We start from the raw sequence: 24,551 nt of genomic DNA, 5'->3' as shown, positions 1-24,551 counted from the left end.
ATAGATCATAGTCCTTACGGGTCAATCTGAAATATAAACACATAATTGTGGCACAATTTAGGTAGACTACAGTTATAAATTGTGTTAGGCACAGAAAAGAGTCTAACTGGTTCTGCCTGGAGCAGGTGAGGAAGGCTTCTGGGAAAAAGTGACATTTGTACCTAGTCTAGAATATTGGATACAGGCAACATAAAAGATTTGTCTGCATTTAAATAAAGTATTTGATACAAGGTCAAAACACTATTCCCAGAAAAGAAGTTCTAAATTAACATAAATGGTACATAAAACACATGGATTTCAGGGCCTAAGTCAGAGTATCACTCCCCATACTCAGATTAATGTGGTTCCATGGCATGGCCACAGACCGCCCTCTAATCCCAGTTAATTGACCATCAAATGCTTGTCATTTATTTTAAGGAGAAACAGGTAGGAGAAGGTAATTGGCTGAGTGCTAATCCAGTGCCAGGAAGAAAAACCCTAAATGCGTGACCACTGGCCGTGTATTATCACAGCCATCTTTGCAGAAATAAGCAGGTATTGTTGGGACAGTGTTCTTGAAAATGTACAATTACGGACTTTAGGGTAGCATGTCGTGGTAGCAGACAGGGGTTCTATAATCAGAAAGCTGGACAGTATGTGAATCCAGATTCTACAACCTAATGAGCTTCCGATCTTCTTCATTCTTTCAGTGTCACTTCTCTAAACCTGAGGTTTCCCAAACCTGCAAAGGGAACTGATGATAAGGTCACACTACTTTATACAGTTGCTGCAAGACCTGAATAATATCTGCACAATCCCTTAGAGATATTAAAGAACATCAATGAATAATGTTGTGTAACGATTTTAGTCCTAATGGCTTTGTCTTTGGAGTCAGTCAGTCCTGGCTTTACATCTCAGCTTCACCACTGGTTCTCGTGGCCTGCCCTATCTGAGTCTCAATTTCCTCATTGTAAAATGGGGATATCTGTCTGATATATGTGTGTGTTTGGTCTTAGGAGGATAAGAAGATAAAATATGAGTGAGGACAAACTTATCACCTGGAAGGCTGACATTGACCTGATATGCAAAATTCAACCACACTGTTATTGAAATGCTACAATACTAGGTGGCAAAAAGTCTCTGTCCCAAGCACTTCCTATGTTCTCCCTGACATCCTGGACACCCTTATTCCTTACTCAGACTTCCCCTCTCCTCCTGACCTCCCCATGATCTAGTGACCAAAGTGTTAATCTGGATGAGCAGGGAGCCTACATGACCCTGGTCTGGTACTACATACAGCTGGATTGCTGGTTTATATTCTGAAATTTTGCTGTCACCCCTGTTATCCCTATAGAAAAGTCTGTTTCCAATAGGAAGTCTGCTTATAGTTGATTTGTCTCCTTGTACAAGAACAACTAGTCAAAGAGATTCTATGCTACAAACAATGCTTAGTTCAATGACTGTGACTAGGATGGCCACATGCCGTATTGATCACAGCTCTCTAACAGAGAACTAATAGGCTAACAGGCTGGGTGACCATCTTTCTTCTCAGGCTGTTTTTGCCACCCTGTTACAGGAATCCTGCCTGCACTCTTAAGAAATACTGCTCGGAATTGTTAAGGACAGCTCCATTGTGGCTAAAGAAGCTGGATATGTATACTAAGAATGGCAATGAAAAAGAATGAGAGGGATAGAGATAGAAAGAGAATGAAGAGAATGAAGACACCTATCTCTGGGGGGAAAAGGAAGAACAGAAATACTGAAATGTAATAAATGGAGAGCCTGGAGTGCCAGAAGTCTAGTAAAGATCTGAGTTAACAAAGAAAAACGAAAAAGAGATGAACCCATATTATAAAATGGCTTTGAGGGGTCAGGGGAAAATGCAATTTCAGGCCATGTATAAAGGGCAGATGGATAGAGGGAAAGAGGCATAATTATTTCTTTCATGTACCTTGAATGGTTCATCCCACAAAATTCCAAATCAAAGGAATTCTGATAAGGGCAACAAAAGCATTTAAGGTTATGAACAGAGTCCATTGTGTTGATTTTCAAAGAAACTATACCTTCCAGGGCACCTGGGTGGCTGAGTCGGTTAAGCGTCTGCCTTCAGCTCAGGTCATGATCCTGGGGTCCAGGGATGAGCCCTGTGTCGGGCTCCATGCTGAGTGGGGAGCCTGCATCTCCCTCTCCCCCTGCTTGTGCTCTCTCACTCTCTCTCTCTCTCTCATAAAGAAATAAATTATTAAAAAAAAAAAAAAAACCTTAATTTAATCGCGATAATCTCTAAGTGGTGGTATTATTTGTAACTATTTTCTTTTTAAAAATACTTCACTGGGTTTTTTCTCTAAATTTTCTATTCATGGATATGTATTACTTTGATATCAGAAAAATCATTTAACTCAGACACATGTGCTTCCTTATTATACAGTTCAAAAAGTTTCCTGTGAATTATAAGAAAACCCATTCTATTATGTAAAAATGACTTTAATTGATATGTTAAGGAGGATATGAGTGACTGCATGTTTTTCCATGCTTTGTAATTCTAGAATAATTCTATCTCAATGGCAAAGATTACTCATATTTTTCATTTATTTTAGATGTGAATTTTAGAGGTGTTTTGTAGAAGGACTGTAGTTATTAGCACTAAAAAAAATCATTTTTAGTATTAACCTAATAATCACTTTGATAATTTTAGGATTACCTGTGTAGAGCATTTCATCTTGATGTTAATGCTATTTTTTATTAAGGGTACAGATAGGATCTGAGTTGTTCATTAAGGTTGATTCACACTTTTGTTTGGTATGCAATTTGAGCTATAAGTAATGATCTCAGATGCTTTCAAGCCTTGTGCAGTAATTAAAGGAAAAATGCTTAATCTTTTCTCTTTTAACAATAATTTCCTATATAAAAAGTAAAAGGAATATTTAACTTTTAAATTGTTATTATGGAACCTGAGTAATTTGCTTTGAAATACAAAAAAATATCCTCTAAGCTAAAATCTTTCCGTTCAAATCCCAGCTATTATAACAGTTTCTTACAAACCACAGCACAATTGTTGAGTTCAGAATCAAGTCTTATAAACAGATCTAATTTGCAGAGCTTGACCTTTAAAAACCACTGGAAGTGTCACTGATGTCATCAATATTACACAGCTTCTCTTTTGACTTAAGTATTTTTTTTCTGGATTATCTTGAATCATTCTGTAATCCATCTCATTTCATCTAGCTGTTTCTCCGAAGAAAGATCAAATGCCTGAAACTGCTTATTGTAAAGTTGTAAGGTGACAATGTGCAAGTGTAAAGGAACAGGACAACACTGACTATAATCAGCATATTCACTACATGAAAGCTCATAACGTCTTTTGTCTTCCTTTAGTGCTAGAAGGAAGGAAGCAAGGAAGGAGGGAGGGAGGGAGGGAGGGAAAAAGGAAGGAAGTTGAGCCCTCCAAAGAATTAATTCAGAATCACCCATTGTTATTTTTCAATGAGAGAGAGAGGGAACATGCCTTTGGGGCTGGTTTTAAAGCTGCTAAAGTCATGGTTTCAGTCCTTACTTTCTAGAATGAGCTTTATACAGAGAAAGGCTCCCCTCCCCAGTCACAGGATGGAAATTTAACTCCCACACAATCCACAACTCACAAATTTCTTTGGCAGAATCAGGCCAAAAAGTGTGATAAGCTGTGCACAAAATCATACACTTTTGGTGAAAGTATCTTAAAATACAAGCTCAACTGAATAGAACAGTATATTCATTTTCTTATATAAAGGTCAGTATATTTGTTTGCTGTCAAACTTTCTACATAAATAAACCAGTTTCTAAGTTGAGCAGAATCAAAAATTGCTAAGAGTTGCAAGAAAAATAAAAATCTAATATTGACTAAAGAGATCCTTAAAAGGAGCCAATTTAGCCATTTTAAATATAAACTACAAGGGTTAGAGGAGTACCAGGATTCCAGATGCCTTCCATTTGTAATAACCTTTTTTATAATAACCCTGTAATAGCCCTTTATGGTCAACTTTCCATAAAAGGGAACCGTTGAGACTAAAGAGGAATTGGTCGAAACATAGAAGATTTTTTTTTCAATTTATGGATTAAATAGATTACACAAATTATACTTATAAACCACATGTTAGAGTTATGTTTTTGGGAACTGAACTCTGCAGTCAGTTCCCTAATTTTAAAAATGATATAGTTCTTTGTCATTATACTTATGAAATTATACTTAAAAGTTTAAGAAATTATTCATTTTGTTTTGATTGAATTATCAGACTTTTTGTATCTTTATTTTAGGGAGACATTTAACAAAGCCTTGCAAGATGTTCTCATGAACTAGATGAAAAAATAGAAATGTGGGCTTTGATGATAGTAAATAAAGAGTAGACTAATGGGTTGATGCCAAGGTGAAAGCAAGTCTCTGGCAATCTGCCACAAGATTCTGCCTATGACCCTGTGCTCTTCAAATATTTCATCAACTCTTAAGCTGAATGGCTAAGACCAGATTGTCATTAATATAAAACATGGAAAAATATATTATCAGTAATATACATAAGAGTGTGTAATGAACTTCTAAAAATGGTAACAGGAGGGCGCCTGGGTGGCTCAGTTGGTTAAGCGACTGCCTTCGGCTCAGGTCATGATCCTGGAGTCCCGGGATCGAGTCCCGCATCGGGCTACCTGCTCAGCAGGGAGTCTGCTTCTCCCTCTCCCGCTCCCCCTTCTTGTGCTCTCTCTCTCACTCTCTCTCTCAAATAAATAAATAAAATCTTTAAAATAAATAAATAAATAAATAAATAAATAAAAAATGGTAACAGGAATTATGAGTAGAACTTTGAAAATATTAGGAACACCAAAACAGACTTTTACAATTATGTTCTGACAAAAAATTTAGTGTTGTGATTCTGTCGAGAAGAGGTGCAAGGAGAAAAAGTGAAAAAGTAATGTAAATGACCTAAATCATCATCTATAATATAGCAAATTTACAGATAATGTGTGAAATATAAAACTTAACAGCAAATAGTAACAATTTATCAAGAATCATAATGGTGGTAAGTTATCAGAAGAAAACAGCTAAGATAATTAAAAGTGGTTGTTTATCAAGAGAATAAAGAGTGGCCTGGAACGGAGCAGGGCATTAATGTTTATATTTTAAACCATCAGAAGTATTAAAATTTTAATCTTTAATATGCATGTATTTTTAAATATATTAAAATTTAAATTTATTTATTAAATCATGCCCCAAGAAGGAATTGTGTTAAAACAAAAAACAGAAGTCCTCTCCAACTAAAAAGAAACCAGCATCCTTGGAAAATGTCAAATTCTGGGTGTGGGACAAGAAAGGTACAAGATGCTCTTGAAACATTTTATCATACAAGGTGTCATATCGATATGATACAAAGTATCATATCATACAATATGATAGCAAGAAAGCTGTCAGAAAATACTATGGTCATGACCAAAATACTGAGCTAACTCAAAATAGGCTCCTATTGACTGAAGATGGAAAAATTGAGCACTAAAATGAAAAATTACCACAATGGACTGAAATACCTCAAATATACTTAAATTCATTAATTCATAATGATTAATAACTAAGAGGAAATGGGATAGCTCCAAACTCTTCTTTTGTCAAGCATTGTGGCAATTTTTTTCTTAAAAATGACCACAGGAGAGGCGCCTGGGTGGCCTAGTCTGTTAAGTGTCTGACTCTTGGTTTCAGCTCAGGTTGTGATCTCAGGGTCCTGGGATAGAGCCCCACACGGGCTTGGGATTCTCTCTCCCCCTCCCTCTGCCCCTTACCCCCAAAATAAATAAATAAATAAATACATACATACATACATACATACATACATAAATAAATATTTTTTAAAAATGTCCACAGCACTATTTCTAGTCCCATATGCTATTTTAGCACCCTAACCAACATAATTAAAAAGTGGAGTCTATTTCCCCTCCACTACCTAAGGGAGATTCTTGACTACTTCAAACAATAAAGTTTGGTGAAAGTAATGCTACACTTCCAAGGGAAAGTCATAAAAAGGATACAGCTCTGCCTAGCTCTTTCAGGATGCTTACTCTTAGAACTCAGCCACCATGCCGTGAGGAAGCCTATATAACCAGAGAGGCCACATGTAGGTGTTCTGGCCATCAGCCTCGGCTGAGGTCTCAACCAATATCTAGCACCAACTGCCGAACATGCATATGAACAATCCTTCAGATGATTCTATCCCCCAACCTTTGAGTCTTCCAACTAAGGCCCCCATACTGTGGATCAGAGACAAAACATGCCCACTCTACTTTGACCACATTCTTGACCCACAGAACACTTAGCATAATAAATGGTTCTTTTATGCCACCAGGTTTTGGGGTAATTTGTTACACAGCCATAGTAACTGGAACAAGGATACTTATATTCAGAATTAAAAGGATAGAATGCACTTCTCAGAAGCACCTGAGGCAGAGTGCAGCAAGCATCTATTTGGAATGGGTTCAAATTTCTTGGCCCAATCCAGTTCCATCACTGGGTACTGAGAGAACTTATAAATATGTCACTGCCAACTTGTCAGTAATTTTGAGTAACTAAAGAGGGCAGGAAAGGAGCCACAGGGCTTGGAGGATATAAAATTCTGCAAATCACGCATAGTGCTGGTGAATTTAATGGTAAGATTCCTCATCATACTTTCAAAATGTTTGTTTTTAAAAATCCCATAAAATGAAGCAGTACCATTTGTCAAGCAGCATGAGTTCACTAAGAACTATCTGTATTAAGCAAGCTCTATTTTATAGGGTTGCTAGACTAAGAAATCTGAAAAATGTGGTAGAGATGATAATCCCATATTTTATCCATTATAAGACACCATCGACAGTAAGTTATATATTTTTAAAATATAAGTTATATAATTATATAAATGATGTGAATTAAAGTTTAAAATAATGTTTTATTAGATTTTTTGTTTTATTCTTATTAAAAGTGCTGTTTTAGACATTTTAGACATAGATTTCTATCATGTCATTCTTTAATTACATACAAAAGTAAATATAAGTTAAATAAATTTAGGTGTTCCAAAATTCTTCTCATTCAGAGTCTAACTGAATTAGTTTTCAACTTAGAACACTTCCTTGATGACTGTCTTCCAGCATATCATTCTCCATACCATTAAGAAAATCAGTAGTGCAACATTTCCTCAGGGAGTGTTCCTCGATTACCTCCAGGATTTTTTCCAAACTACTGACTCATTCTACGATTAATGCTGACACTTTCCAATTTGACTAAATTTATGCTTTTATTTTTTTCTTCGATCGAATCACACATAGCTGGAAGTTCAGTTCAAAGTTAGCGAGAAGTTCCTGGCAATGTTTGATGTTGAACACCTTAATCGTAATAGCTTCTCATTATTCATTAGTTTTTCATCTATTCTTGAGGATTTGGCAATTCCTCCTGTGTTTAGTGGGATAATTTGGCTTATGACAGCCATTCCTTTTGCACATAATTCAGTAATAAAATGTGATGCAGTTTCACTGACTTTGGGGTATCTCCTCTTTTCTTTCTTTCTTTTTTTTTTTTTTTAGAAACTTGTAACTACTTTGTTTCAACAGGGCTATGACAAATATGGCATCCATGATGTAAATCAGATTCAGAGAACACAGAAGATGATGAATATTACCTAAAATATATCACCTGAGGAAGGCAAAATAGGGAATCTTTGTAGGAGAGAACACCAGGTATCAAATGGCTGCCCTCAAATGTCTACAAGGCAGAAAGTGGTACAAGAAGGAGTGATTTGTTAAGCACCAAACTACCATACAGTTTAAACAACTAAGTATAAGGCAGCAACTTCTATACAGAGATTAATTTTGGTTTACTGTGTATCTACTAACTTAATGAAGTTCCCTCCCAGCAACAGAGATGTCCATTTGAATTGATTAGGATTCTCTGAATTTCAAGCACAGAAAATACAACCCACCTGGCTTAAGCAAAAGTGCGATTTTTTGGCTCATTTAACTGTGAAGTTGTAGCTGCCTCTAGATACTCTGGATCCAGAAGCCAGAATGAAGACATCAAGACATACTTTCTCTTTGTTTCGCTTTTTTCTGTGATGGTTTTGAGTGACTTGACCCCTTGGAGTCAAAAAACAGTCACCAACGAACCTAGATATCTTTAGCCCTTAAATCTGGAAGTCTCTGTAAAGGAACCCAGTTTCTTTCCCAGTGATATCCGCAGAAGTGTTGGGTTAGCTCACAAGAACCACACCTAATCAATCACTGCATCCAGGAAGAGAATAATCTGATTGGTTGAGCCTGTGTCACGTGGCCCTCTAGATTCAGAAAGCGGTGAGGAGCCACGTTGAACAGAATGAATTCAGAACAGAAGGAAAGTGATTTCAGAAAGAGAATCCAGGCAGACAAAACAACAGCAACAACAACAAAAACCACATACCCTGACCACATCTACATACAAGATTTATATGGAAGATCATCCCAAACAAAATTAAAAAGCAAAAAAATTAGTTATTTTCAAAAAATTATCACACAAAGAAGAAAGTTACTTTACTTTAAAAAATAGAAATGATACTACATTCTTTAACTAGAAACAGTGAAACTAAAAATTACTGACAAAAAGTAGCTTAAAATTCCCAACTATAAAATTTCAACAATCTCCTAATTTTTAGCAAATAGCAAAGATAAAATAGAAACTGAAATGACATATTAAGAACTCGATGATAACACCACATATAAAAGTTAAGGAATGTGGCTAAAGCCACATATAGAGGAAAATATACAGCTTTAAATGTTTTAATAAATAAGAGACTTAAAAACATAGAAAGCTAAAAGAAAAACGAAATAGCAAAAGAAAATAAACCTAGAAAATGTAAGAGTATTTTAACAACTTTTTCAGATAATTGTGGATACTCTTCTTTGGTTCTATATCAAAGCTCAACAGTGATAACTTCTTAAAGGTTAATTGCAGTGTGGAATCTGAAATCCTATAATCAACTTTTCATATTCTATTACATTAAAATCACTGTTCTATCTTGCATTTTGAATGGAAACTTTTTTTACCTAGACAGGATTTTATAACATCATGCATTGGTTATTTAGAAAATATCAGTTCACTAAGTTTTCCAAGTCTTCCAAACTTGACACATTGCATCATACAATATCAAAATTACATTTGTTAATACCACCATCATGAAAAGTCTAAGTATTGGGGTGTCAAACAGATATAAGGTATACATGGTAGCAGATATAAACTTTCCGAAATTCTAATTTTTGCTTAAAAGCTTGAATTTATCATTGGCGACAATACTTTCAATAGTTTTTATTGAAGTGAGAGGCTTACTGTCCATTTTCAAGAAAATGTCTGCCAGTCTAAATGAACATAGCTGATCCATTGTTCCTTCAACTAAAGATGGTGTTCCATGAAAAAAGTGGCTATTTCAGCTTGCAACTCAAACAAGCATTTCCTTGAAACAACCAACATATTTCACTATTGGAAGTGCTTTATGCCTCTTCCTCTTAGTACTGCTTTTGCTGCATCTCATAAGTTTTGGTATGTTGTCTTTTAATTTTCATTTGCCTCAAGATATTTTCTAAATTTCCTTGTGATTTCTCCCGTGACCCATTGGTAGTTCAAGAGTGTGATGCTTAATTTCCACATCTTTGTGAATTTTCCAGTGTTCTTTTTGCTATTGATTTCTAGTTTCATTCCATTATGTTCAGAAAAGGTACTTGGTATGATTTTAATCTTCTTAAATTTATTAATACTTGTTTTGTGACTTGACATATGGTCTATCCTGGAAAATGTTCTATGTGTTCTTAAAAAGAATATGCATTCTATTATTGTTGGGTGGAGTATTCTATATATCTGTTAGGTCTATTTAGTCTATTGTGTTGTTCAACTCCTCTATTTCTTCATTGAGCTTCTGTCAGGTTGTTCTATCCATTATTGAAAATGGGGCATTAAAATCTCCTACTATTGGGTGCCCGGATGGTTCAATTGATTAAGCGTCTGCCTTCGGCTCCGGTCGTGATCCCAGGGTCCTGCTCAGCAGGGAGTTTGCTTCTCCCTCTCCCTCTGCCCCTTCCCCTTTGCTAGTATGCTCTCTCTCTCTTTCAAATAAATAAAATCTTCAAATAAAATAAAATAAAATCTCCTACTATTATTGTGTTACTGTCTATTTCTCCTTTCAGTTCTGTCAATGTTTGCTTCATAAGTTTGGGTGCTCAACTGTTGCATATATATTTATAATGGTTATATCTTCGTGGTGAATTGAGCCTATTACCATATAATGTCCTTACCTTGTTTCTTGTGACATATTCTGACTTAAAGTCCATTTTTTCTCATATAATTATGTTCATCTCTCACTCTTTTTTTTTAAGATTTTATTTATTTATTTGACAGAGAGAGAGAGAGTAGGAGCAGGGGGAGCTGCCGAGGGAGAAGCAGGCTCTCTGCTGAGCAAGGAGCTGCATGCGGGACTCACGATCACGCTGGGATCGTGACCTTGGTGTGGACCTCTTTGGGTTCATCCTAGTTGAAGGTTATTGAACTTCTTGAATTTGGATACCCATTTCCTTCCTCAGATTTGGGAAATTTTCAGCCACTATTTCTTAAAATAAGCTCACTATGCCTCTTTCTCCCGCTCTTCTTCTGTGACTCCTATAATGTGTATATTGGTCCACTTGATGGTTTCCCATAAGTCTCTTAGGATTTTTTTCACTTTTCTTCATTCTTTTTGTTCCACTGACTTGATAATTTCAAATGACCTGTGTTTTGGTTCATTAATTCTTTCTTGTGCTTAGTCAAGTCTACTTTTGAACCCCTCTAGTGAATTTTTCAATTCAGTTGTTGTATTCTTCAGCTCCAGAATTTTTAAAAGGAGGCTTTCTCTTTTTCTTTCTTTCTTTCTTCCTTCCTTTCTTTCTTTCTCTAGCTCTTTGTTGATATTCTCATTCTATTCATGCATCCTTTCTCTGATTTTGCTTAGTTGTTTATATGTGCTTTTTTTGGTAGCATTTTGAGTTATTTTGGATTTTTTGTATGGTGATTTATAGATCTCCATTTCTTTAGGGTTGGGGTGTTTTTAGATTTATTATGTTCCTTTGATTGGGCCATATTTACCTGTTTCTTCATGTGCCTTGTTAATTTTTGTTGTGGTTATGCATTTGGAAATATAGCCACCTCTCCATCTTTACAGATTGGCTATATACAGGGAAGACTTTCACAATCAGCATAGTTAGAGATTCTGGGGGGCTTTCAAATCATTTTTGGGGTGTGTGCCTTCTCTGGGCTTGTGTTTGTAATTTCCCAGTTAGAGAGATTTGTTGGTCTTTTTCAGGAGCTTGTCGTCTTTTGCTCCCTTTAGTGTGTGTTGGTGATACTACAGGTTCTCTGGTGTTGCAACAAGCTGCTAAGTTCCCTTTTCTTCTTGTGGCCCCAGGCATCTAAAGCATGCCAGTTCTGTCAGTGCTCCAAGTCAGAGGAGATAGAAACAAGTATTTTGAGCAGCTTCCCAAAAGCCAGAATATTGGGCCCTAATTCCAGTCTCTTCTTTTCCTTCCAAGGGGGAAGCTACAAGCTGAGCACTTTCTGCTGATTGTGCCAAGTTGTGCTGGCTTCTATCTGTGATATACTACACATTCTCCAGTGCTGCAACAAGTGGCTGAGCTCTCTTTTGTTCTCAGCTGCCCCCCAGGAATCCAAAGTATACAGGTTCTTCATTAGTGCTTTGAGTCAGGCAAGGCAGAAATCAGACTCATGGGCAGTCCTCCCAAAAGCTGGAACATTGGACCTAAGTTCCACTCTTCTCTTTCCCTCCCAAGAGAAAAGCCCTGAATTGGGCTTTTTCTCCCCATCACACTGAGCTGTGCTGGCTTGGGGAAGGAGCAATTGCAGGTTAAATAAATTGGCTTTTCTTATTTGTTTCAGTGGATTGTTCTTTCTTTGCTTTGAGTTTTTATGGGTTACTATGATTTCTTAACTGGTTTCCAGAGTTCTCATAAAGACTTTTTGGACTGTATATTGTTGCTAAGTCAATGTCTCTATAGGGGAACAAGATCTGGGGTTGCCTATTCCACCATCTTGCTATGTGATCAGACTTTCACTTTTATTCAATATAGTTCTTCCTGTTTGAATTTTTTATATCCATCATATTTTCTTTTTTTCTAGTTTAAATTCAATTAGTCAACATATAGTACATCATTAGTTTTAGATGTAGTGTTCAATGATCATCATATCTTCTCTTAAAAACATGAAGAAAGGGGCGCCTGGGTGGCTCAGTCAGTTAGGCGTCTGCCTTTGGCTGAGGTCATGGTCCCAGGGTCCTGGGATCGAGCCCTACATTGGGTTCCCTGTTCAGAGGGGAGTCTGCTTCTCCGTTTCCCTCTGCCTCTGACTGCCAATAACCCTGCTTGTGTGCTTGCTCTCTCTTTCTGTCATAATAAATAAATCTTTAAAAATAAATAAATAAAAATATGAAGAAAAATATTCAAATTTAAATTAAAAAACGTTGAAGGAAAAAAGTGTTTTCCATTGCCAAGAATAGCAAGCATATAAAAAGCATTGGTTTATAATATTTTATTATTATAATTTGTACTAAAGGTCAGTAAATGTTAGCCTATTTTTACGTGTATTATACAAAACTCCCACTATTACCTTTTCCAAATTCTTACAGACTTAGCAAAAATGTAAAAAGGCATTTTGTTATGGGATAAGAAATAAAGTAACAATACAAATTATTATGGAGCAGACATTTAAAATATCTTTTACCAATGTAAATAAGAATAATTGTGAAATAAATGGATTTATTTAGTTTTCCTTTTCTTTTGGGATTTAGGCATTAGGATTTTTGTCTTCTTATGGAATAGGAATGGAATACAATCAAGCCAAGGTAAGGTCATTCTATTTTTTTCTGGAATAAAACTGAATTTTTTAAAAAGGGACATTGAATAGTCTCCTCTTTAGGCAAAGGAGCTCACTTGAGAGTGGTGGCTAAAAGCACCAGCTCAATAGTCAGAAGTTTAAGGTTAAAATACCATAAGTTTCTTAATGTCCCATATTTCAGGTTTGCCATGATAGATAGATAATATCTACTTCATAGGTATTTTGTGATAATTAAATGAAATGTCTATACAGTGCCCTTTTCAAAGACTGCAGAGCTCACTAAACCCTCCAAAAATGTCAGCCATTTTTACAGATTAAGAGGACAAAATTTGCAATTTATTTTGGAGTAGCTCAAGGTTCATTGCTGGATTAGGAATAAAAAAGCAATGATTGGTTTGAGCTTCAAATTTAGATGGTGGATATAGATACAGATTTTTTTTTAACTTTAGGCACTGATATATTACACCTTTGGAAGTGCTGGAGGAAGCATGATGTCCCAGATGATTTTGGTATGTAAATTAAATAATTCCTGGGCCTAAAAAGTGTGTTATAAATACGACACTGTCAGAATATTAAGAGTATATACGCCTGTGTTTTAGGGATACAGATATTTGTCAGGAATCAATGTTCTACAGAATTGTGAAGTTGCCCTAAATCATTACAAGAAGGTGGCAGATTATAGTGAGTAATCCACATAACTTATTTTAAGATAAATAGACTTGCTGAGCAATTAGAAGAATAAATCAATGCCAGTTGGTATATTTATGAATGTTTATGTTTTTTAAATGACTATGTTTTTTAACATTTGTTATAATTCTTTTAATACAATGTAGAGTCTTCTGATTTCTTAATAGTTACTTTTCAAAGGCTTTAAAGGGATGTGCTTATCTTTTATTTTTGTTAGAATATGTCCCTATGTTCTTGTGCTGTGCTTTCCTTCAACTGAGAATTTGAATGTAGCATCAATAAATATTAAACAGTTTTTCTAATTCTAACACTTAGTATATGGGATGGTTTGTTAAAAATTCCTGAAGAAAAGGATGTAAGATACATACACTATCAATCTCTATCACTGCACTTGAGAATAATTCAAGTTAATCATTATTCCATTACCCTATCCTTTGTCTACAAAGAATAGAGCATGAGATTAATATATGTTTCTAGAATCATTTTCAAAAGCATATGTAACATTTCATCTTACACATCACTGAACCAGACTACATAATAGATTTTTAAATAAAAGTCTTCCAAGAAGTGAATAAGGTAAGGTCCATATGGTTAATTTCTGTAGTCAGAATAATATCTAAATACACATTTTGGCATTATTAGGATCTGAGAAAGAAAAGAGGAAAATAACTACTTTTTAATGTAAGATGCTATATATAACAAGATTATTTCATATGCTTAATGAAATTGGAATTACTATATATATATGTATATATATGTATATATTTCAAACTGCATACTCTGTTAGATTTACTCAAACATATTTATCTTTATATTTATTTTCAGACTATTCATAGGAAGTAATTAAGGGGCAATTATTATTCTTATATTGTAGTTTCAATCTCGGAAAAAGTCAGTGGTAGAAGGGATCAGTTGCCTGCTCCTGACATCTGTCTTCTCTCCTTGAGCTGCTTGGCCAAGCTCTTCAGTAGGCTCTGATATATGTTGATACAATTTTTGTAAGGATTGCAAAAAATAATGAGGTTTCTTGCACTTTTCTCAGAACCAAATAAACAAAAATCAGTAAATTTCTATTTCCTAACAGTAGATGTCTTTTTTTCTGTTAATAGACCAGATCTCTGCACAATTTAAGTAGAATCAGCCTGTTTTCTCTAAGTTGACTGTTATCTCTTGCAACCTTGTGTATTCCAGCTATTCTCTGGTTTGTTTCTGTTCACAGTTGCTGACAAATTAGAAAAAAGTGAGGGTATTCCAGTGGAAAAAGTGAGACTAACTGAGAGACCTGAAAATCTGAGTTCTAACAGTGAGATTTTGGATTGGGACATATACCAATACTACAAATTTTTGGCAGAAAGAGGAGATGTTCAGATACAAGTAATGTATACAGACGAATTTGGATTTTTAGAACATGCAAATTACAAGGGGTTTGGTTGTCCGAGTCCTAAAAGGGTTAACAATGAATGCTCCATCCTGAATGTGAACAAGAAGAGACATCCGCTCCTCTTTTCTTGTTCCCTGTTTCTATAGCCTATGGGAGAGCCACCTGTCATAGTAATGGCAATTTTTTCTTTTGCATTTACTCCTAAAAATTCTACTTTTAAAAAACCTAGATTTTAAGTGTAGGAAAAAAGCACCATCCTGTGTTGAGTATGAATGAACTCTTAACCATCATTCAGAAGTGTTGTATCTTTGAGAATGGGAATGGGACAGCATTTGTGTGACCTTTGAGAGCTAAGAGTAAAGGCTGCTAGGTTTATGTTTCCAGGTGTTGCTGAATACCAGCAGGCCAGCTTCCTGCCACTGAGGAAGCCAGATGCCCAGCATCAGTCGCTTACCCAATAAAAGATATAGCCTGGAATGTTTTTTCTGCTTCTTTTTTAGACATGCCAACTGTATCAAACTGAAACAGTATACTATAATAAAACACCAAGTAAATGTTTTCTTCATTTTTTTCACCATTTTTATACATTTATTTTTCAAATTGAGGTATAATTGGCTTATTTTCTTCATTTAAATTAATGCTATTGCTAAAATAATTTTCAAAAATTGTTATTCCTAGGTATCTCTTGGACAATTACATCTAATTGGGAGGAAAGGTCTGGATCAGGATTACTACGTAAGTCAGTCTCAAGATTCAGTCATGTGGGGTAGAGAGGAGAGTGGTGAGGGAGGATGGGGTGAGGGAGGCAAAAAGGGAGGGGGGGCATGGAAAAGTTGCTGGGGAGAGCCCATTGCTACTTCCTTGGTCAGATCAGCTTTCTAGCTTTTGAGGAAGAACAAAGTTCACCAGAGGAAGCACTTTTCCTACCTACCTCTAAATACTAAGGAGTAGAGGCTTCTAAAAGAGGATTTGGGGCCAAGGAGTTTCCATGTTCCCCTTGAACCTAGCCTCTTCCCTCCCTAACTGGGCTTAGGTGAAGTAGATACCCTCACCTGCCAGCCTTGGACACACCCATTCCCCAAAAGCCAGCTGTGGAGAGTCCACCTGGGAGTTTCTTGCTAAGGGGTCTGAGGACCAGCCTCAGACTGCCTAGAATATAATTAGAAATATTATTAAACATCTTTATAAATTTGCAAAGCTCCTTTCAATCATTTTGCTTAACCTTACCTTATCCCAGTGAGGTCAGAAGATTAATTAACAATTCAAATTTATAGTGGAGGAAAAAGCAAATAAACTTGACCTACACAAGATCTCAGTAAGTTACCAGAGCCAGGGGATCAGGTCTTGTCTAGAGTCTAATTGTGGTTTCAAGGCCATAGATCCCCTCAGATCTGAGGAATTAACTGGGATTCTTTTTTAAAGATGATTTTGCAGCCCTTGCCATTTTATAGGAGCCATGTGCTCACAGTCTCAAAGGAACACATACCCTATTTCAACATAGTCCCAATAGCTAAGCAATAGAAATAACTACTTTAATAAGGTGGTTACATAAAAGAGTTGATCTGTTGTTACTGTTCATTTCACTTTGTATTGTTTTTATGAGTGTAACTTGTGTTTTATATGAGGTACAGTATACATAGGCTAAATGTCAAAGTTAATTTTATAAAATGTGACAAAACAGATAGCACTTGAAATAAGCACATGCATCTTAAGACAGCTCAATTGAAGGTGTTCAGATTTTATTAATTGTCCTCATAACTAAGGTTCTAGCTTCTTAGATGGGAAGTTCTAGATTCACGATATTACTCCAGTATCAGATTTCAGCCTGCAATGAGTTTCTCATGTTAAATAACAGATGCATAAACTAGGAAGAATTACTCATTTTCCATAAACATGAAATTCTGTTGAGTACGAAGGCATCCAAACCTCAGCTGTAGGGAAAATCCATCAATCTTTGCAGAGTACATAAAAACTCCACAAAGCTAAATACTCCTGGGCACCTCCAGCCACTGTGAACACCAGATGGGAGCTGCCTCCAGATGAGGATGAAGTACAATCTCAGGGCTGGCAGTGAAGGGTTCTGGTGCTGTAGTGGCAACAGCCAGGCACTTGGGCAACATCAAGGAGCCCATTCAGGCTCTCCTACGGGCTCATTCACAGAGGTTTTATTATCTCTATCTTACAGATGAGGAGCTGAGGCTGTAGGGATGAAGTAAATTGTTTCAAGTATCACAGCTGACTAGTAATGTTGTTAAGAATCAGAATTTGAAATCTGGGCTTCAGCATTCAAAGCCTGTGCTCTTTCCATTAAACCTTGCTTCCTTTTAACCTGGCGGGGGGGGGGGGGGTAGTATACAGCCAAAATCTAGTTTCCTCATTTATAATGCAAAAAGAAGGAATGATATAATTCGTCAGGTTTCTTTAGCTCTAACTTTCAAATGGTTGGCTTGGGCTCCATGCTTCCCATCCAGATATCACCAAAAGCCTGGTTTGATTCCAGAACCATCAGAGTGGTTCAGGCACATGCTGGGGGGGAGCACAGGCTTGTCCTTCCAGCTTTCCTCAACCTAATAAACCCAAACCTGCCTGGAGAGCTCTAGTTAAGTTTTCAAACCTTAAGACTGATTGGCTTAGAAATAAGTCAATCAGAGAAAGACATGTATCATATGACCTCACTGATATGAGGAATTCTTAATCTCAGCAACCCTCAGTTTGTTTCCTGAGATTAAGAATTCCTCAAGGGAGGGGGTGGCTGGGTGATAGACATTGGGGAAGGTATGTGCTATGGTGAGCGCTGTGACTTTTGTAAGACTGTTGAATCACAGACCTGTACTTCTGAAACAAATAATACATTATATGTTTAAAAAAAAAAAGAAGAAGATAGCAGGAAGGGAAAAATGAAGGGGGGGGAATCGGAGGGGGAGACGAACCATGAGAGACTATGGACTCTGAGAAACAAACTGAGGGTTCTAGAGGGGAGGGGCGTGGGGGAATGGGTCAACCCGGTGATGGGTGTTAAGGAGGGCATGTATTGAATGGAGCACTGGGTGTTATACGCAAACAATGAATCATGGAACACTACATCAAAAACTAATGATGTAATATATGGTGACTAACATAACATAATAAAATAAAATTTAAAAAAAATTTCAACATTAAAAAAAAGACTGATTGGCTTATGTATACGTTAGTTTAGGCTGCCTCATAAACCACTCCCCAATTTAGATGGCTTAAAACAACAACCATTTATTTAATTCATGATTTTGTCAGGTTAGCAGTTTTGGCTGGGCTCAGCTGAATAATTCTTCTGGTCTCAGCCAGGCTCAACCAACCTTGACTAGGCTTGCTCATGCATCTGTAGAGTACTGGCCAGGGCTGGCTGGTTTATGATGGCCTCATCTGTGACCTAGGATGACTAGGTGTCTCCACATGCTCCCTTCCTCCAGCCAACTGTGCCCAAGCTTTTCACATGGCAGCCCAGGGTTCTAAGAAGACAAGCAGGAAAGTCTCTTATGGCCTAGGGTTGGAACTCACAAATCACTTCTACCACATTCTTTTGGCCAAAGCAAATTACAAGGCCAGCCAACATTGAAGGGGCAGGGGAAAAGGACTTCTCTTAATAGGCACAACTGTGAAGTATTGTGGTCATTTTTGCACCTTACCACAGCTTAGTTGTACCAGGATCAACTTGAAGTGGCATGGGAGTGAGAGAAGTTAAAAGGAAAAACCCAGTTTCTGAAAGGCTGTTACTACAACTCTTCCCACGGCTGGCCTCTCATCTTTCTGAGTCTTACTTCCTTAGAGAGGATTTTCTTGATCAACTCTACTCTCCACCACTTATCCTATCACGGTGTTTATTTTCCTTTTCCCATATCACCCCCTGAATCATATAGATCTTGACTTGTTTACTATCTGTCTCCCCACAATGGAATGTAAGTTCTTGTTTGTCTTGCTCATTCCTATGTATCCTATACTCTGATAGTACTGGGTACATATTAGGTACTTGGTATTTAGTGAATGAATGAATGAATGAATGAGTGATAGCATCCTAAGCATTATATGTTGGTCCTCAGCCTGAGAACCACCACTTGAGCCAGTATGCCAATGCTTCAGTCTACCAAAGAAAATTATTAGTGTAAGGTTCTTTATAATTGTAAGTAATGCCCAGTTTACTGCCCAGCAAATCAAGTATTAAAATACTGGGAAAAAACTAGTTTGCCTTTTTTTTCTTCTCATTGTTTGATTAAATTAATCTCTCATGAGTTGTCACTATAGGCAACATTTTCACCTCTCCCTCCCCACTACCAAATTTTAATTACTGAAAAATATTGTATATGCAATCCTTGATTACATTATCTTGAATTTCTACACATATATTTTAATGTAATTTGCATTCCTAAATTTATACCGGCTCAGAATAAATTGGATTAGGAAAGCTGGGTATTTGGGTGCATATTATTAAAGTGGATATCGCAGGGTGGGAGGGATGGGGGTGATGGACATTGGGGAGGGTATGTGCTATGGTGAGTGCTGTGAATTATGTAAGACTGATGAATCACAGACCTTACCCCTGAAACAAATAATACATTATATGTTAATAAAAAAAATAAAGTGGATATGGCATAATTAAATTAAACCTAGCAGAGGCATAATACCAGATATGTAAGGGCAACTGCTTTGTCTACCCTGACACCCATTAAAAAGACAAGAGATAATTTCATCCCTTTTCAGAATGATGTACAGATTTTGAGATAAAAGAAGTATTCATAAATATTTTTAAAGTAATACATTTTCTTGGCATTTCATTCTAGGGGAAATGTTACAAACTGATTAAACCTAGGGATTTTCTTGAACCAATGAAAAATCATGCTCATTGTTTTAAGAAGATATGTGTTTAAATAATAACATTTCACTTCGCATAATACCTGGGATGTACTATATTTCATCCGATCTACGACACCATCAATTATAAGATACCTTATTTTATGTTCTATTGAGAAAGAAAAAAACACTGCCAATATAAATTATGTGATGCCATTGATAGTAAGAAGTGTCCTGATTAAAGTGTGTGTGGGGGTACATCTTAGAATCAGTAAAATATGACAGGAGGTGCTCAATAAATATTTAAAGGAAGGATGGATGGTGTCTTAGTCTGTTTTAGCAGCTATAAGGAAATTACCATAGTCTGGGTGGCTATAAACAACAGAAACTTATTTCTCACATTTCCAGAGGCTAGAAGTTTGAGATCAGAGTGTCAGCATGGTTGGATAGGGCCCTCTTCTAGTTTATGGACTTCTCATTGTATCCTTACATAACAGTAAGAATGAGCTAGCTCTCTGAGGCCTCCTTTATAAAGGCACTAATCCCATTCATGAAAGCTCTGTGCCAGTCACCTTCCAAAGGTCACACCTCCTAATACCATCGCTTTGGGTATTAGGTTTTCAGCTTATGAATTTTGAAGGGACACAAATATGCAGACCACAGCAGATGGATGGATGGATGGGAAGATGGATGGATGGGTAGATGGATGGATTGACAGATAGATGGATGAATGGATACTTAACTCTTTGAAAGCAAAGACTCATCAAAGTAACGTGCATGATACTTGCACATAGTGTTTAGTAAATGTTCAAACAATTAAAGCAATAGCACTAAAGGCAGGTTAATTTAAAGACAAATAAAAGAGAACTGAAATGTCAAGTAAACCGTGAGAGTGGAAGGGTGTAGAAGGGGAAATTAGAGAAAGCTTCAATTCCTTTGTCTTTATGGGATCATCATATTGAAAGACGGGGAAAACTCCAGGATTCTTATTTTCTTCTGATTCTTATTTGCTTATTCTCTTTTAACAATTCAAATATAGTTTTTCAGAGTGACAATTTTTTCCCAAGATTTTCTATTGCCAAATATTTTGAGAGCCAAATTCTGAAACTGGACTTTGAAAATTATTTCACAGAATCACAGTATGAGCGACTATAAAGCTTAAAATCCAGTTCCCCTATTTTAGAGATTTATAAACTTATCCTTCCATTCCCTCGCTCATGCATTCATTCCAGAAATATTTCCTAAGTGCCGGATATACAGTTAGACACTGTGCTAAGTACAGGGGATTCAGACATTTAAATCTATGGATGCTTGCCATGATAGTTGCCTATACGTATATTTGGGTCTTGGCTCAGTAGAGGCATTCATAAGAAATACCTTCATTTTCTATATTAATGGGGTCTGATAAATGTGATTGGTAAATCATACATTTGATTTGTTTACTGATAGATGATTGATAAATCATACATTGCTACAATTTCCTCCTATCCAATTGACACAGGTTTTTCTGGACATTTTGGACATCATTTGTTGTTTTAAGATTCCCTTATGCTCATAAATTTCCAACAGCTTCTATTTTCTACCAAAGAAAATAGAAGCCTTGGCCTAGTATTCAAGACTGTTAAAATATGGCCCCATCATATTCTTGCAAGTCTTAGCTTTTGGGTATTCTACTTCAGCCATACTGAAGTAATTAGTATTTCCTAGACACACCTTGGACATTTCCATCTCCATTCCTTACTCATGTTATTCCTCAGCCTATGATGCCCTCTGCACCGGTGAATTCTCTCCATTTTTTGTGAGACCTTTGTCATTTGAGTCCCTTTCTTGACATCGTGAAGGCAGAGTACTAAGTGCATGGAAATTGGAATCAGGCTGCTTATGGGACTCTAGTACCACCTGCTTGACTTTGAGTGTCACAAAATTGGCTCAGATATTAATAGTACCTTCTTCTAGTGCTGTTGTGAAGATTAGGTAAGACAAAGATTGTAAAACACATATGTATAATTGTTATGCCATACCTCTCTAATTCTTTTTTGGTGTTCCTTTGTTCCCACCTCTCATCTACTGTCATTGCTATTTGCATACATGCCTTTCTTCTCAGCAGTATTGGTAGACAGCAAATGTAGAGATGGTATTTTTTATTCATTTGTGACACACCTATAATAACTTAACATACTACCATATACATAGCTCTTTTCAATCAAGTTTCTGAAAGAATAAATGAAGACTAGAAGAGGTGGATGGATGCATGGGTGTGTGGTTTGGTGAGGTACAGCCCTGGTGGCATTTATATTTAGTTATGTCCACAAGGCAGACTGACTTTAGAACAAGGGTGTGGCTCCCAAATAAATTGGCAATATTTCTGGAATAAATTTACATATAAAAGAACTACTCACATTTCTTCCTTAAACCTTCTCTTGTCTTTGAGGAGGAGCAGATCCTTGCACATCAACCTAGTCAAGGCTTTTTAAAGAGCAGAAGAGTTGTGTCCTAAAAAGACACTTCAGAGAGTGTCTTCATTCCTCATTCCTGCGGTGGATTTCTTTTAATGCTTCATGTGGTTTCTGAGGAGAACTTCTAAGAGGTCAAGATGAGGCCTAGGGAATGGGCAACAAGGGTCAGGTCAGCCCTTATATGTTCTAGACTGAGCATTTCAATTAATGTTATGACCTAAAGAGAATCAGAGGCTTGGCTGGCCTCCTTCATTTTGATTTAGAAAGAATTGGCCTGAAGTTTACCTCTGTAAAAAGACCTGGTATCAGCAGGCAGCCAGATGTGTCTTGTTTTATTCACTCTGCCTTATAAACATTAGGAAGCTACATATCCAATTCTACCAAATTGTACTAACTGTCTTATAAAATAAGTACATAGTGTCAACATCGAAGCATACTTTTCAAAATAATAGACTATGTAGTTCTCGAGCTGGGATCCATCTGTCCTCCACAAAGCCACATGCCCATCATGCCTTTCCACATGCGAAAAACCAAGCCCTCACATTTTAAAATTATATATGTGAACCGTATATAGCTCCCACTCTTCAGGTTTATGTTTGAAATAGCATTTGAAATAGTACCTTAAACAGTGTGCGCATTTCATAGATATTTTCTGAATGCATGTTAAATGAAATAAAGTTTGGTCTGAAAAGCCATTTTGTAGGATATGTTTGTGACTGTCAATAACACTGTCCCTTTTCTCTCCAGAAAGCATTATACTACTTCTTAAAGGCAGCAAAGGCTGGGAGTGCAAATGCCATGGCATTTATTGGAAAGGTACATGCTTCATCTTTTTTTTTTAATTTTATTATGTTATGTTAATCACCATACATCATTAGTTGTTTTTGTTTTTTTTTTAAAGATTTTATTTATTTATTTGACAGAGAGAGAGATTGCAAGAGCAGGAACACAAGCAGGGGGAATGGGAGAGGGAGAAGCAGGCTTCTTGCCGAGCAGGGAGCCCGATGCGGGACTCGATCTCAGGACCCTGGGATCATGACCTGAGCCGAAGGCAGACGCTTAACGACTGAGCCACCCAGGCGCCTGCATCATTAGTTTTTGATGTAGTGTTCCATGATTCATTGTTTGCGTATAACACCCAGTGCTCCATGCAGTACGTGCCCTCTTTAATACCCATCACCAGGCTAACCCATTCCCCCACCCCCCTCCCCTCTAGAACCCTCAGTTTGTTTCTCAGAGTCCATAGTCTCTCATGGTTCGTCTCCTCCTCCGATTTCCCCCCTTTCATTTTTCCCTTCCTGCTATCTTCTTCTTCTTTCTTTTAACATATAATGTATTATTTGTTTCAGAGGTACAGGTCTGTGATTCAACAGTCTTACACAATTTACAGCGCTCACCATAGCACATACCCTCCCCAATGTCTATCACCCAGCCACCCCATCCCTCCCACCCCCCACCACTCCAGTAACCCTCAGTTTGTTTCCTGAGATTCAGAATTCCTCATATCAGTGAGATCATATGATACATGTCTTTCTCTGATTGATATATTTCGCTCAGCATAATACCCTCCAGTTCCATCCACGTCATTGCAAATGGCAAGATTTCATTCCTTTTGATGTCTGCATAATATTCCATTGTATATATATACCACTTCTTATTTATCCATTCATCTGTCGATGGACATCTTGGCTCTTTCCATAGTTTGGCTATTGTGGACATTGCTGCTATAAACATCGGGGTCCACATACCCCTTCGGATCACTACATTTGTATCCTTGGAGTAAATACCCAGTAGTGCAATTGCTGGATCATATGGTAGCTCTATTTTCAACTTTTTGAGGAACCTCCATACTGTTTTCCAGAGTGGCTGCACCAGCTTGTATTCACATCGACAGTGTAAGAGGATTCCCCTTTCTCTGCACCCCTGCCAAGATCTGTCATTTCCTGACTTATTAATTTTAGCCATTCTGACTGGTGTGAGGTGGTATCTCATTGAGGTTTTGATTTGGATTTCCCGGATGCCGAGCGATGTTGAGCACTTTTTCATGTGTCTGTTGGCCATTTGGATGTCTTCTTTGGAAAAATGTCTGTTCATGTCTTCTGCCCATTTCTTGATTGGATCATTTGTTCTTTGGGTGTTGAGTTTGAGAAGTTCTTTATCGATTTTGGATACTAGCCCATTATCTGATATGTCATTTGCAAATATCTTCTCTCAATCTGTCGGTTATCTTTTAGTTTTGTTGACTGGTTCTTTTGCTGTGCAAAAGCTTTTTATCTTGATGAAGTCCCAATAGTTCATTTTTGCCTTTGCTTCCCTTGCCTTTGCTAATGTTTCTAGGAAGAAGTGT

General features: G+C 36.9%; 1 protein-coding gene across 3 annotated transcripts in view; it reads left to right on the top strand.

Annotated features, from left to right (window-relative positions):
* SEL1L2 (SEL1L2 adaptor subunit of ERAD E3 ligase) overlaps positions 1 to 24,551 on the top strand; it is a 137,491-nt gene that overhangs the window by 81,184 nt on the left and 31,756 nt on the right. For all 3 annotated transcript variants that reach the window (XM_032419651.1, XM_032419650.1, XM_032419652.1), the window contains 6 exons: positions 12,813 to 12,866; positions 13,309 to 13,368; positions 13,459 to 13,540; positions 14,766 to 14,920; positions 15,606 to 15,662; positions 22,952 to 23,020. In XM_032419651.1, the coding sequence (XP_032275542.1) occupies positions 12,846 to 12,866; positions 13,309 to 13,368; positions 13,459 to 13,540; positions 14,766 to 14,920; positions 15,606 to 15,662; positions 22,952 to 23,020 (444 nt within the window). In that variant the 5' untranslated portion in view covers positions 12,813 to 12,845. The remainder of the gene's footprint in view (positions 1 to 12,812; positions 12,867 to 13,308; positions 13,369 to 13,458; positions 13,541 to 14,765; positions 14,921 to 15,605; positions 15,663 to 22,951; positions 23,021 to 24,551) is intronic.

This window comes from Phoca vitulina, unplaced genomic scaffold (genome assembly GCF_004348235.1).
Source record: "Phoca vitulina isolate PV1807 unplaced genomic scaffold, GSC_HSeal_1.0 scaffold22, whole genome shotgun sequence".
Taxonomy (NCBI): Eukaryota; Metazoa; Chordata; class Mammalia; order Carnivora; family Phocidae; genus Phoca; species Phoca vitulina.
The sequence above is the reverse complement of the archived record's forward strand: the minus strand, read 5'-3'. Positions and strand labels throughout refer to the sequence as shown.